Source organism: Chamaea fasciata, unplaced genomic scaffold, assembly GCF_029207755.1.
Source record: "Chamaea fasciata isolate MVZ Bird 193981 ecotype frontalis unplaced genomic scaffold, bChaFas1.0.hap1 SCAF_9, whole genome shotgun sequence".
NCBI classification, from domain to species: Eukaryota; Metazoa; Chordata; class Aves; order Passeriformes; family Sylviidae; genus Chamaea; species Chamaea fasciata.
Window position 1 is genome coordinate 15157739 of NW_027094094.1, and position 15192 is coordinate 15172930.

At 35.2% G+C, this 15192-nt stretch overlaps 1 protein-coding gene across 3 annotated transcripts in view; it reads right to left on the reverse strand.

Annotated features, from left to right (window-relative positions):
- The window catches only part of DNTT (DNA nucleotidylexotransferase), a 128927-nt gene that overhangs the window by 39506 nt on the left and 74229 nt on the right, over window positions 1-15192 (reverse strand). For all 3 annotated transcript variants that reach the window (XM_066191162.1, XM_066191163.1, XM_066191161.1), the window contains 2 exons: window positions 13866-13989; window positions 12642-12774 (listed from right to left, as the gene is read on the reverse strand). In XM_066191162.1, coding sequence (XP_066047259.1) covers window positions 12642-12774; window positions 13866-13989 — 257 coding nt within the window. The remainder of the gene's footprint in view (window positions 1-12641; window positions 12775-13865; window positions 13990-15192) is intronic.

The following is a 15192-nucleotide window of genomic DNA, read 5'->3' on the forward strand; positions in this document are numbered from 1 at the left end:
CCTTTAAATTACGCTTAATTTCAATCAAGCATTTCAAATGACATCATAGAAACTTCCTGCATAAATAGATTTTGCCCAGTGCCAATCAATGACAAAATAAAACCACTTCAACACCGCTTGAAAAAGACATCCAGTCCAATAAGTATTGTTGTAGATTTGGGATCTCATATATTCAGCTGAAATGTGAGTTATGCAGATGAATTTAGTCTTAAAACATCTATCTACTTTTGCATATGTGAACCCTTCTGTCAGCACATTCTGGGGAAAAAAGCGTTCTCACTCTTAAGTAACAGCCTGTTAGACAGTGGTACAACACCCTTAGTTACTAGCTGTTTTACAGATTTAAATTATTCTGAAACCTGCAGGAAAAAAGAACATATTCCAATATGTAGTAAGTACTGAGAAATCAAACTTGACTGGAGAGAAGATACGTTTTTATTATTTATAAGTGGAGGCATCTCAGACTAGACCTGCTCAGACATCTTGAAGTACCTAGTCTCTTTTGGCCTCATTACAATCCTTAAAGACAACTTTAGAATTATGCAAACTGTCAGAAAAGGAAATTCAACTTCCTCCAATTTTGAAGAATACAACTAGGAGATCATGATCATCTAGATCTAACTGATGCTAGATATTTTGGTGAATTATCAGAGAGTCTGATTATCAAATTATTTACTGAAATAAGTTTTAAAAAGTCTGCATTATTAATTATGAAAAGTGTATATTAAAAAAATGCTTTCATTAAACTAGTTGTCACCCCTTAATTTTTGCAAACAGTAAAAAAATTATTTTGCAACTAGGGTGGTTTCCACTTACTAGTTTAGATATTTTTTTTTTTGTCCAAGACAAAATTGCTTGGTTCAGAATTATATTTCTATTTCACTCACTCAGAATCTCATAAATATATATAAGCTTATATTTAAAATACAGTAGTTTATTTTAAAGAGGGTAAAAGTTAATTTTCTATACTGATACTTTAACAAAATTAATAATCAGCTTTATAGAAACAATTTTTGCTGTCCTGAAGCTTTCTGGCAGTAGATCGAAAACATGAATTCAAACCCCATCCATTTTAATTCTCCCTAGCTAATTCTCTTGAGCATTTCAAAAGCCTTATTCCTTTAACATATCCCTTTATCACAGAAACTTTCCTCAAACAGTTCTTTTTCGTGCATGTTACTTTGGCATTTCCAGAAATCAAAATGTTCTCTTTAAACAATTTAAAAGACAATATTAATGTTCATGTGAGGAACAAAACATGCCTTTTCAGAATGCCTGAATGATATTAAATGTTCAGCCTGGGTTTCACTTACTTGGCAGTGATGGGACAAACCACAGAATCAACCTACCATGAAAATAAAGGTTTCTATTTGCTTCCTGCTCAGCTGTACTGGAAGTTATATAAACATGACAGTTTTTCTATTAAAATTCCTTGAACTGAGAAATAGATTGCTAGCATCCACATCAGGGGGGAAAAAAAGACAAGCAGAAATAAGACATGTCTCAGAAATTCTAACATGAAATAGGATTAACACTTCTGTTTGAGCTGATGGTATAATGGCCAAGGAGTGTAGGTAATTGTTCAAGTATTTGGGTTAGTGGCAAAGACATGAGAAGCCAAATTTTGAATTCCCGCATTTTGGGGCAATATGTGTAATTCTAGTTTAGCTGTGATTACATTAGGGTATTTTATCAATCTCTTCCATCAAAGGGGATATAATACAATTTAAACATTTGTGTAATTGCCAGCAGACAGCTGCAGCATGGTGAGTTTGAGTCTAGCCTTTCTACCAAATTTTACTCAAGTACTTCTGAAAAAAATATGCACAGTTTAAACTTCAAGCACATGTACAATCTGGTTAGATTTAAGAAAATTGCTCACTCACTCAAATTTTAAGAGTGAACTGTGAAATTTTTCCAGGGTTGAGCTGACATAGAGATTTTCAATAACTGCACTTGCAGTAGTAGTTACTCCTACGGTAGGTAGGGAATTTTACAGAAGCATAATGCAGAGAAAATGAGATTGTTCCCTTTCAGTAACTAATTTGAATTGTGTAATCTACTAATTTTGTCAAAGGGAAGAGAACTTTACCCCTAATTTATGGGATACACTTAGAACACTAGACTTTTGCAGAGGAAGAAACTGAAATGAAAAACTTGTCTGCTTGGTTTACATCAGTGGTTTGCCAAGATAGCTGTGTGGTGTGAATGTACACTGTTTGCCAGCAGTTCCCTGAAGCTGAAATAGTTACACCCTTTGGGCCAAAATAGGTTATTCCATTTGAGAAAATCATTTAAACTCTACTATCAAGGGAACACTGCATCTGCACAGAGAAAGGCTGCCAATATATTCTACAAGTATAGGCATACCAGAAAAGCCTTTTAAAGTGTGGACAAGCCTGTCATTAAATCTAACTTCTAGCTTGAGTAAATCCCTCCATTGTGAAATCTTGTTACCCTCCTTTATAAAATTCCCTTGCTCTGCTTCAAGATGTGATTCTCCATCAGCTAAGGAGATCATGAAGTTGACTTAGTTGGTTTAATTCTAGATTGAAAACTTCTCTGATTATTACTAACCAACTTCCTTAATTCCCAAACCATGGCAAGAAAATATCCTGTAGGAGAATGCAGCTTCTTCGAGTACTCTCTGTGCCCTTCTTCTTGATCCAGATATTGTAAAGCTCTAGCCACGTATTTTCAGAGTCTTTCAAAGTCGTATCAGTCATGTCATTTTTCTTGTATTCTTGTTCTGACTTCTTTCTGAAAACAATCCTGACTTTTTCAACTTGCACTGTTTTGTGACCTCAGGTAATGAGACCTTTCAAGGGTCTCTTCAATATAGGTACATGTTTTAATATTCAGGTGAAATGTGAAGGTGCATTCCCTGGGTCACCATTTCTTGCCAGTCCAATTTCTCAAACAATCAGTTGAAAGCGACCCCCTATTTTGCCATGATTCAGCTGAAATCAATGTCCAACCTCCCACTGACCTTTCAGTGAGAACAGACAGTTGGGTTGTTCACATTTTATTTCTAAGGTAAGAATGGTGAAGGTAACATCTACATTGCCTCTGTGGGTGTAGTACCATTTATTGTAGTGATACAAATGCAGACCGTAACAGTATCGAAACATTTCATAAACAGCAATGAAATAAGGATATTATATCCAATATATAACATCCCCATCGGATATCATATCCAATGACAATATTGTCATTAAGGTAAACAAATTAGGTGCAACTGGATTTTAACCACTGCAACAGGACCAAATAATCAGGTGTGTTTCTTGTGTTTATCCACTAGACCTGTGTCTAGGTGTAAGATACGTCAAGATTAAAGGAAAATACTCAGTAATCTTTGATCAATAGCACAAGATAAAGCATGTAAGGTTATTACTTTATGAACTAGCATGAGTTTATGTGAATGTATACAAGAAGAAGCAATCCACAAGGCCTTAATGGGTTTGGGTTTTTGCTCTCCAAGAGAGCCCCGAGAGGTATGAAAGAGCAGATATCATAGCAGATGATTATAACTAAGTCTATTACACAAGATTTTGCTGCTACTTAATGCTGATTTTCCATTATTCAAAAAAATTGCCTGAAACATTTACACCGACCTCTCCCACAGTACAGCAACAATCCATAATATATTCTGCCACTTCCAAACTGAAAGCAACTAAAAGGACTATTTCTATGTCTTTCAATTCATGCCTTTCATACATGATTTATTGTAAACCTTTTTTTGTTTTTTCCTTGTTATCTGACATGTAGAAAATATCCTTTCTGACTCATATTGCAACAACAAAAAAATTTAACCAGCAGCTACCTCCTTGTTATCATGCCACCACACCACTAGCAACATCAAGTCACACTTAATTAAAATGTTGTGGCTATTCTTGCTCACAGGAATCTACAAAATGTATCCCCTAGTTGCAAGGTCACCAATGTTTGCAGCTTTTCTCATGATTATCTGACAGGAAAAAATCATTCTTAACTTGTGCTGTCAACCATCTCTACAGCAACTAACCAGTCTACAATAAACTTTGACTCCTGTTAAAGAGCCTATCAACAATAAGTAAACTTTGCTGTAAATGTCCTGTTTTCAAGCCAGGTATCTGGGAATAAAACCATGGGAAGAATGACAAAATACAATATGTAGTAAAATTAAAACTGATTTTTGATGTCTTGACTCTAAATACCAGGCATTTGATCCTGCAGTCACTGAACCACCTGGCATCTGAACCTACAAAACCTCTTTTGTACATGGTGAACCACAGAACACTATTGTTTGTCACAGTAACTTTCCACTAAGAGAATGCAAAATTTTCAGAACAACTTCATCTCCGACACAGATGCCCTGAGACACTTATGAGTAAAGCATACTAATAGTAAGAAATATACTCAAAAACACTGAGGCATCAGAAACTTCTCAGAGAAAACAGCACACATCCAAGAAAGACTGCACACAAGACAAAATGTATAAAATCATTTCTATTTCTGTCCTGAATCACTTAGGCACAGGCACTGCAGTTCATAAGTAGGAGATGTTTAAGCACCATTGTCTGAAACAAACCAAGAAATAGACACTTGCTTCCTGGTGCACCAAATGTGCCTAACAGAAAGCTGGCTAAGCATTATCAGCGCTATTCTGTCTGTCTTAGCACATTAATTAAGCCTCTTACTCATAGCCAAGCCCTATCCTTGGCCTATTAATGCTGCCTTACAGTTGACTTTACTGCTGGGAACTTAGTCTAATACTGCTGCCAGACTTTTGTTTCAATTACCCTTTATGCAGAGTTCTGATTTGATTTTCCTCTAGAAAGAATGTCACTCTCTTCTGTATGTCTCTTAGTGTTACAAAGACAATTGTTCTGTCTCTCTTCATTCCGTTCCCACCTTGAGTGGCCTCAATTTTCTAAGACACCCTCTTAGCAGGTGAACCCCAATGAAACTATGTTGTAGATAACATGTAAGGAAAAGAGCTATCTATCAAACCAGACACCTCCAGCTCATCAAAGTCATGTATAGCTTTGATTTGACCTCTTGTGTTTTATGTTTCTCTTTTATCTTACTACTTTATTTGAAATCTCCTCTGTCTTTTTTAAATCTTACTACTTCATCTTTCCTCTGAGTATATTCCACTATCTTAATAATCCTCCTTGTACCTAATGCTCTGTAACTTTTACAAGATTTTTACTTACCAGTTTTATGTAGTGTCAGGAATATATTTTAATTTTCAGCTATTTATTTGTGAGACAACTTGAAAGATACTTAGTGCTCATCCATATATGGAAAATACTTTTTAAGTAGTATATTTTAAATATTATACTTGAAAATACTTCTTGGCCTAAGTATTAAAATTGATTCATTTAAATTCACTGGCTGAGCAATTCAGAAATCAATGCATGGTATTAGCTGAATTCATATCCAATGTCTGTAAGAGACTCTCGAATTATTGTAACTCTTCAGAGCAGTACTTCAAAATATGATGCCTCCCCATAATATCCATGTAAAAGGCAAAAAATGCAAACATTTTAAAAAACCCTCACTAATGACTTGAAACATTTGCTTTTCCTACAAATTCTGAGTGATAATTATAGTTGGTTGTTTTTTCTCTCTCTAATCATTCAATCTATTATTCACAGTAAGGATTTAGTAGAGCTGGACAAGAAAATGAGAAAAAGCAAAAGGATTTAGGTGCTCAGTTAAAAATAAATGAGACAGAAAAGTTTTAATACAAGTTGTCAATTCCATTTGTTGTCTAAAACCTCAATCAAAATACTTCAGTGATCTTGCAAAGACATTGTGACGCTTCACAGAGGTTTCTGTGCCTCTGACTACCTCTTCCAGATGCATATACCCTTGTCTTTAGATGAAATGACACCACATCAGTATTAAATTTCTGTAACTGAGGCTAAACACAAAAGAGAAATTCTGACTAGAAAATTCATTTTGCTAAAATAATAATTTTTTAACAAGTGAATAACAGCCCATACCAGGAAAATAATTATATTTCTGTACAGTTGTTAATTGAGAATTGAAAATCTTCCCAGAAAACAAATACTCATAAGTATTTTGATAGATATGTTACAAGTAACCCTAAACAAAAATGTATGATTTACCCCATTCAGGGATTTAGTTTCTGGGCAGAGAGCTGTTCTATAACACTGTTCATATGTTTTGGCCTACAATACCTTTTCCCAAACAGCAATATACAAGTTCTCCCATCCCCTAGAACTAAACCAATAAAAAACCAAACCAAATGTCACTGAAAGGACATTAAGATAAAATTCCAAATAGAATTAAGCAGATCTTCACAGAATTTATACTTTCTTATGCATTACAAAGCATATAAGAAAATTCAAAACTTAGTGGAAATTACTTATTCATATTCTCCCTTTATCATATTCCCTATGTAATATGCCCAATATCCGTATCATGAGAAAGAACAAGTCAGGTAAACAGCTTGAGCCCTCTCCTATGCACTTCAAATTCATTGCAGCACATACAACATGACTCTTCTACAGAATGGTTCTGCCATGGTTGCCATCATTGATCTTGCATGAGTTTTTATCGTAAAGAATTGTTTGTCCTTCTTTCTAAAGAGTTAGAAAATTGACCTCTTCCAGTCTATGACTAGGGCATGTTAATGTTAGGTACCAATTATTTGTACTGCTTCTTTTTTAGTCATAAGAGTTTTTATTTCCCCATGACATATCATACTAATCTATTCCCGAACTACCAGAACATTCAAAGAGCAACAGTTCAACCCTAATGCAGGAAGCAGGTTTTCCAGCTTATTAAATTATACTGATAAATCAATTTCAGTACATGCTCTGTATCATGCAACCCACCTCCCTGCCTCAGCCCCAGATTATGTGTTATAATAATACCTGGGGCTGTCAGACTTGATGTGACTTTTTCTTTTAATGATGTGGTCAGCTATTCAGACTGTCTCAGCACCAGTGCCTGTGTCCTGTGCAAAAGTCCCTTTCTGAATTTACTTAATACATGTCTTATGCTCATTGAAAATTATATACTTGTATATTGGAAAAATTGTGTTTGAGGAAAGGCGAAGCATTTTCCCTTCCAAAACACCAGAGGAGTATTTTTAAGATAAGTCATACCAGAACTCAGTAATTTACATGTTTAATTTCCATAATGCAAATAGTAACCACCACTGCATATGCTAATTGTTCTAAAATGATGAATAAATACTTTTCAGTTAACCTAGCACAATAAAACCCACAACAATTTTTATTGCTAACCTTTTTAAAATGGGAATGGTCAGTGGGATATGCATTATTAAGTACATTTCATTGACATAGTACGACCATGAATAATTGTATCATACCCCTTTTATAACTTTTCAAAACACTCACTTTGGCAAAACTTGTCCAGAAAATTGTGTAAATAACGCAAAATCTGGTTTTACATTTTTGGAATTCTAATGGTATATTAGCTTAAGGAGTGGCATTGCAGAAGCCACTGCAGTTTGGAGCTGGGAGTACTGTAATTCATACTGACAGCTGTCACTGCTCCTTTCCACTTAGGTGGGTCTAATGAGCCAGCCGTCAGGAGAGATTGGTGTTTGTTTCAGAGCTGGGACTTCACATCAGGAGAAGGCAAGTTAGCTGCTAGTTATAACCTGACACTCGCACAAGCCACCAAAATGGCAAAACTGAGCTCAGTGCTGAAATCTGCTGCAGATAATGACAGCACCATTCTCTTGGATTACGCTGAGCAAAGCCACTGAAAAGGATACATGCTCATCCAGATCACTCAGCCCAGCTTTCCACATCTCAGATGGCCCAGATGGCTTTTGTTGAATCCCACGCTGAGCAGGAAACCCAGAAGCCCCTTTCCCCATGCCTGCCCTCCTACACAGGGAAGGCTTATCACAGTGAGTCGTCTCTGTTACATGGTGAAGGTTTTGAGACACTGTCACCCAAAAATGAGAACAAACATCAAACAGAATTATGGAAACATCAAAGATGCTTTTGAACAAACTATGGTAGATTTCTAACAATTTCTGTAACTCCTTGTGTAAGAAAAAGGCGCACTGTGTTGTAAACACTAAATCCATGAAAAGATTAAATTAAAACATTTTGCATTAGTACAGAATGACCTAATTTAAAAAACATTGGACATCTACCATTTAGGTGTTAGATTATTTGTAGGATGTCAGAATCTATTTCTGAGGGGAATGTGCATTGTTAACTGACTATTCTCCACACCATTTCATAAAATGCTTTTAATGTGTGACTTCTTGTCAAATAATTTTCATCACTTCTCAGTCATGCATCTTTCTTAAAGTCTTAAATAGATCTTTTTGAGTTCCTCTTCCTTAATTTCCATTCACTGACAAAACAAAGATGTGAATTTTTTGTCTCATCTCGACAAATTATCACTAGCATTGCACAAAAAATAGGTTCTTCTTTTGACATTGCATCTCTATAAATGGATTAAATGAGCTGTGAATATCAGCATTTAACCAATAAAAAGCGATCTTTATTTATTTAGAATGTATCAGATCTGCTTCATCTAAAAGTCTAATTGAAAAGGCTATTCAGGTCAGCTCTGATATTAGAAGACAACTGAATCACATTTAATGCTGCTTAAAGGATGTGAATGGGCTGAAAGAAAAATTAAACCATGGCCATTAAAATTTAATTTGACTTAGTGAAGCCATTAACATTTTGGTTTTATGCAGTGGCAAGCATTCTAAAAATATTTCCATATAATTTAAAAACTTAGAAGTGCCAAATGGCTGACCCTTACATAGCAAAAATGATTGAAAGTGACCTTACAGGGCAAATCAGGAAAAAAAAAGCAAAAGGAGAAAAATTGTTCAAATACCATTATTAGCTGTCATTCTGTTCTTCCTTCAGATATAAACTGTCTTCTATTCTAGTAATTGCTCATTTTGTTTTTCATTTAACATTCAATTCATTTGGATATCAAAAGAACATAACATGAAGATGTGGAAAGAAATAATCTATTTTTAAGACAATGCCCCATCCTACTTCTAGTAGTGCACCTCCAATATGCTGCTTTGTCACCACAGGTTTGCCTTTGTAGTTTGAAAATGCCACTCCAATATTCCTTATACACTGTAATGACAAAATCTGTTAAAAGCACAAAGCATCCAGCAATGCAGTAACTTTAAAAACTTTCATCAGTTGCAAATTTAAATTTTGTCTCAATTAAAATGGTAACAAAGCTGATCATATATCATAACTAAAATTTCAGGCTGACTGCCAGACAAAGAAACCCCTAGTTTTGGTTTTCAGTCTCATTTTTTCCAATTAAGTTTTTAAAAAAAGAAACTGCCAATACGAGAGACTTGGTTTAACAGTCCCAAAATAATACAATCTGAGATTTCATATCTTGCTTTGCAACATTATGTGTATTGCTCTGGCCTGCTTATTAGTAGTCGCCATCAGACTTGATAGGAAACAGAAAACGCTAAACAGCATAAAGGCTCTTACAAATGCATTCCAGAAGGTATAGGGTGATCATGGGAACTGTAAGACTAAGGCAGGAAGTTTTCTGGCTCTACATACAGAGTGTAAAACTTCTGGCTTTGCAGAAATCAGCCGCCTCCATCTCCAGCTCCGCGCTGGACCCATCACTTCAACTAGTTTCAGAGATAAGACAGGTACATAGCTAAACAGCATCCTTCTAATGAGGTAAAAAGTCTGTAGGAAAGGGTGAAGTACTGTAGGGCATGTAAAGAACTTTGAATCAACAAGTTTTTGAAAGACTTTCAAAGTATATGCTGTGCTGAGTACTCAATTTTATTAAGTTTCGTGGGTTCTTACAAAGTTCTTTTTGTCTGTGACTCTCAAATACCTTATTCATCAGTTTCTACTTCATGATTCATTGTGGCTAATAATAGATTAAATGACTGGAAAAATAATCAAAGCTCTAATGACAAGAGGAAGTATCTGAATTACTCCAATAGATTATCTTTTAAATTGGCTTGACTAGCCATTAATTTGATTTTCTCCTTTTCCAACTTAATTTTTAATGGATTACAGAAAATTAAAAGCAGAAACTTGTGATGATCCCTGATCTTTCACTGTTGCAGTGCTTGTAACTCCTGCCAGAGTATATTTTTACATGCAGCATATCAATACTTCGAGTTCAAACATCTCCAGTCTTAGGGAGTTTGAGAAAGCAAAGCTGTTTTACTAAGCTTTAAAACCAGCCAGATCAGATTAGAACATCTCCAGGTTAAAACTCTCGTCCAAAGTAGGCTACAGTTCATCAGAGAAAAGGCTGTGCTTGTGAATGATAGCCAAGCAGTCTCTCCAGTCTGTTACTGGAATAATTGTTAGATTATTCCAGGATCTGCTTAAATTTGAGTGTGAGCAAACTACCATATCAGCTTGAATGTTCAGCAAGCAGCTTGCCTCACAGCTCATTTATAGCAGATTTCTCCCTGGAAAATATTAAATGCCAGCATATAAAAAAAATTACTTCTTTTAACAGCAGTAGAAAAAAAGTGAACAGAAATTACAGTATTTGGACTTGAGTACCTGGATACAGTTTCTATCTTCCCTTACCAGAGTTTGTGTTTCAGAGTTAAAAAAAAAAGGTGAGGAAATAACTGTATCTAAGAACAGTGTAAATGCAAATGTAAACTGTAACAACACAGTGTAAGTAGAATAAGCAATCACTGCTTAGGAGTTTGCCTAAAAACTTAATGCAAGAATCTTGAAAAAAATTAATTCTTTTAGTTTAGCAAGTAAGTCCAGCACTATTTTAATCCTAGATCTGAGGAGAAAGTAATTTGTATAATAGGACTTCAAATACATTGATTCTGAGAACTTGAAAAAAATTTGACATTATGTCAGGTATTCTAACCTCATTGCAGAGCATCTACAGCTTCCAAAAGAACACTCTTATTAGGAATATCTATTATCAAAAGAGCTTTTTATGAGGAGCAGAATTTGTGATCAGATATTCTATGATTTTTCGAGAAGTTCAGCCAGAAACCCCACAACAAGCTTGATTAAATAAACCACAAAGTCTTGTACATATTCCAAATCTTGGAAAGCATAATATTCTTCAGACATTCAATCTCACAGTCTCTCCTTTATGAGCATGTGCCAACACAGTTAAATAAATGTGATTCCACATGTCATATAGAAGTCTTATTTCTGAAACAAAAGTGCCACCATAACCTTGGTTATTTATCACTGCATGAACCTGTAAAATAATCTCTCAAAGTGTTTCTTTGTCTCAGCTATTTCATCTTATCTCCAAGATTGAAAGAAGAGATATCTTTAAATTATTTTCCTGGTACAGAACAGAAAGACCAGAATCCTGTTCCGTGTCATTACTTTATGCATTCCTTTGCCTTGTAGGAAATGTCACTGCACACAGAAAAGAATTTTTTGCATTGTAATATACAAAAGTATGGCAGTGGTGCCTGACAAATACAGTCATCCTGTCCTTTTCTTTCTTCATTGCTTTTCTATTAATAGTTCTTATCTACAAATGTTACAGAGTATCAAATCCTCATTTCTAAAAGATAATATAAAATTCAAGCAAGGAGATAGTGATCTACAATCAGGTTCATGTCAGGACAGAAATAACAGTAAGAGAGACTGGGAAGAAACTTTCCTGAAGACTGAGACAACATGGAAAAATTAACCTCCCACAAAGATCAAAAAAAAGACAAGCTACACTAATTACTCTTCATGATGCAATGCGCAAGACACTTGAACAACTTCTTAAGAACTGCAGTATGAAAAATTACCTCCTTAGTCTACTTAACTTTCTTTCACTCTCATATCAGTTTTAGGTGCATGAGAGTCACAGAAACATATATTTCCAGTCCTACAAGAATAAGTATCTTTGAAAGATAGTTTTATATTTAAAGTTTAGTCAAAGTTTTACAACGTAACAAGAGCTTGAGCTGACTATAGTTTTTTGGTTTAAGAGCATAACATGTAGAGCAAGAATGACATAATGGGGGACTGAGAATAGAGCAAGGAAAGCAGAACGCGTGAAGACTATTCCCAGGCTCAGTACTGTGTTGTGTGGCAGTAAGAAAGCTCTCAAGTGCTGAAAGAATGAATTGTTCTGAACAGCTTTGGGTTTGGTTTCGCAGAGCAAGACCAAAAGTATTTGTAACAAAAATCACTCAGGAAAGGAATTCTGAGATCATCCCATCTACACAGATGTTAGTATGTATTAGATTTGGTCAGTGCTTTATAGTCATTTGAGTAGCTGTTTACTCCAAGTATACTTATAACGCTACAAACTCTGCCTCAGCACATTTCAAACGCACATGGCTAAGATCTCCTTAAACCATCCCCCCCAAAAAAACAAACCAAGACTGCCTTAAGCCTATTGTATCTTTCCTTCAATCATGGCCTTGCAATAGTCTCAGCCTTGGAAATTCAGATCCAGTAAAACTAATCTACAGCAACAAAACACAGGAAGCTAGGACTGTCATAAAATTCTCTCCTGTTTGAAAAAAACCAAACCAACAAGCAAACCCACAAAAAAATGTTGAAAACAGACTCTGATATTTACCCATGAAGCTTCTTTGATTTTTCCAAGACACAAACATTTTTTTTAATGCACCTGCATAAAACAGTCAAGTGACCTCATTTTTTTTCACTTACCTCCTGAAACCACCAGTTATGGTAACTGAAGCATCTGGTAGAAATGTACACACTGTATTCTTGACAATCAAGGTTACTGCGTCTGCTTCTGCCTTGGACACACAGCTAACAAGGTCCTCATAGTAGAGAAACCCTGGAAATCAAAGGGAAAACGTGCTGATCACTCCACAGAAATACTAAAATCTACACAGCATTATTCAAGGCCCAAATCACAGGTGGTATGGGTAAAAGGGATCCCAGGCCAGAGACAGCCTCTTTCTTCCCTCATCTTTGTCCTTAGAGTTTATATATATTTTTGTCATAATTTGTAACGTAATTTGCCAACACAGCAGTCACAATAATTGCTGCACTTTCTTAGGACCTGGATGCTTATAAATTACTCTGACTTCCCTACCCTACAGCATTTTTGGATGCACTGTTTCAAAAGGCAGTCTTTGCCAAAATAATGGTGTTCTGCACAAGTCCGGATTTCAGAAGTACGTGAAATATCCCAGATATCTTATTTCTGTTCTCAGAGCTTGCTTCAGAAGAAGCCAGCATGGAAGCTTACTTCACATTTGAATATGAAATGTAAAAGAAAAAGGGACAAAGGAGCATGAATATAAGAAAGCTGATCCAAGGGATTCTGAGGTGATGTAAAGCACATGAATTTAACGAAAAATAAAGGTACATTATTTTAAGGTCATATTATAGAATATGTTTTCCTTAATGTAACTAATTTCTTTGTTTAAATTAATTCATTTATTTAGGGAAACAGTGCATGCACACAAAATCTGTGGGGAAGTAATGTTATTCATGTGACCATGTTTACACTTTAAAGCTAAGATGTGCTAGGATTATACAAAAAATGTATAAGCACTTTATTGCAAGTCTAGATTTATCAGTAAAGTAGGGCTGAATTGAGGGAGGCAGATCTCCTCTGAAAAGTAGTCCTGGACTTCCCAAATTTGGTAATTTTTTCACAACCTGTGCAGTAATGAACCATTAATAGTTTTGTGAATAAGAGATTTCAAGCAATTTAAAAATATGCCTATTCCTATGTTTTGAATGACACAATTTTTAATTAGGAGCGCAGCTGGTCCAAATACTTTCACCTAATAATTCAGTGTTCACAAGACTGCAGCAAGAGAACAGAATTATACACGAGCTTTGCCTTCCCCTGTGATTCTGTTATCAAGTTTTTAGAGCACTGAGATACAAGTTTTTGTGACACTTTCACCCTACCTGCCTTCTGCATTTTTGACAGCTTCAGGGTCTTGTCAGCTTTTACCTCTTCCACAGTTCGCAAACCCAGTCTATACCATTTCTCAGAAGTCTTCACTCCCACTCCAAAGACTGAAGTAAATTGCTAAGGTCAGTAGAAAAACATTTCAGAGTTGTTTTCTAAAGAAGCAGTGAATTAGTAATAAGTAGGTAACAAAAAGGTTTCACAAGGAAAGCAATGGGCAGAATTAATCCTACATTGAAGATAAATAGTGTGACATAAACATACAAATTCAGCTTCCCTTCTTTGCATGACTACATTGAACAGAGAACTGGTTTTGTACTTGGACAGTTCTCATTTGCGTGAAATCTAAACAAAAATACAGTACTAGTCCCAGCACCTTAGTGTAATTTACTAAAATGTACACTTTTAACTGATGTTAGAAACATGGGTGGTAATCTTTATTTTTTTCTCCATTTCTTTATAGAAATGCAAACAGCAACATTAGGTAGATCTGATTCCCTGACACTGACCTGATAGAATAAGTAAGAGGTGTCACAAGATTATGTTCACAGTTTGACTGACATCACAGCTTTGTGCTACAGGCACTACAAGCTCTCAAAATAAAAAAAAAAAAAAAAAATAAAAAAGAAAAAAAAAAAACGAAAAACAAACAAAAGAAAAGAAAACAACCAAAATCCCAAACAAACAAACACAAAAAACCCCCAAAACTCCACACACACGTCCCTAAACAAACAAAAAACTGACACACAAAAAAACAACCTAAAACATCCCAAGATCTACCAGTCCAGCAGAAATTTTTGTGTGGTCATATTCCATCTATTACAAAGTGATGTTGTTCACTAACCTATTACCCATCAAAGGATGTAAAGCAAAAATGTCACAGTTGTAAGCATTATTCTATGGATCGATATCTCAGATGAACACTGATATGAAAGCAAGAAGCAAAACTTTCATGCTTGCCTAAAAGCAAGTTCTTTATGTTCAGTTTGTCAATACTGTAGCTCTCCACACTTTCTTTGCACTTGTTTGGAATTCAATGAGTAGCTGTGTAAGACACAAATAACTGCTCTTTTCCATTGAATCTACAACCTCTGAATTCCAAGCTTGCTAGATTTATTTTGTGTTTTTTGAAGATATTAATTCCTTGGAAATAATTAAGATAAAAAAAAGAGAAAAATTAAAATAATGGATAATATAAAATAGGAATTGCCCAACATTTTGTATATAATGGGTGAAATTTCCTATTCCTTGTCTGAATCATGGGTGCTTCTAAAAGGATACGATTTTTTAAATACTTAGATTGCTATCTTTTGATGTTTTTGC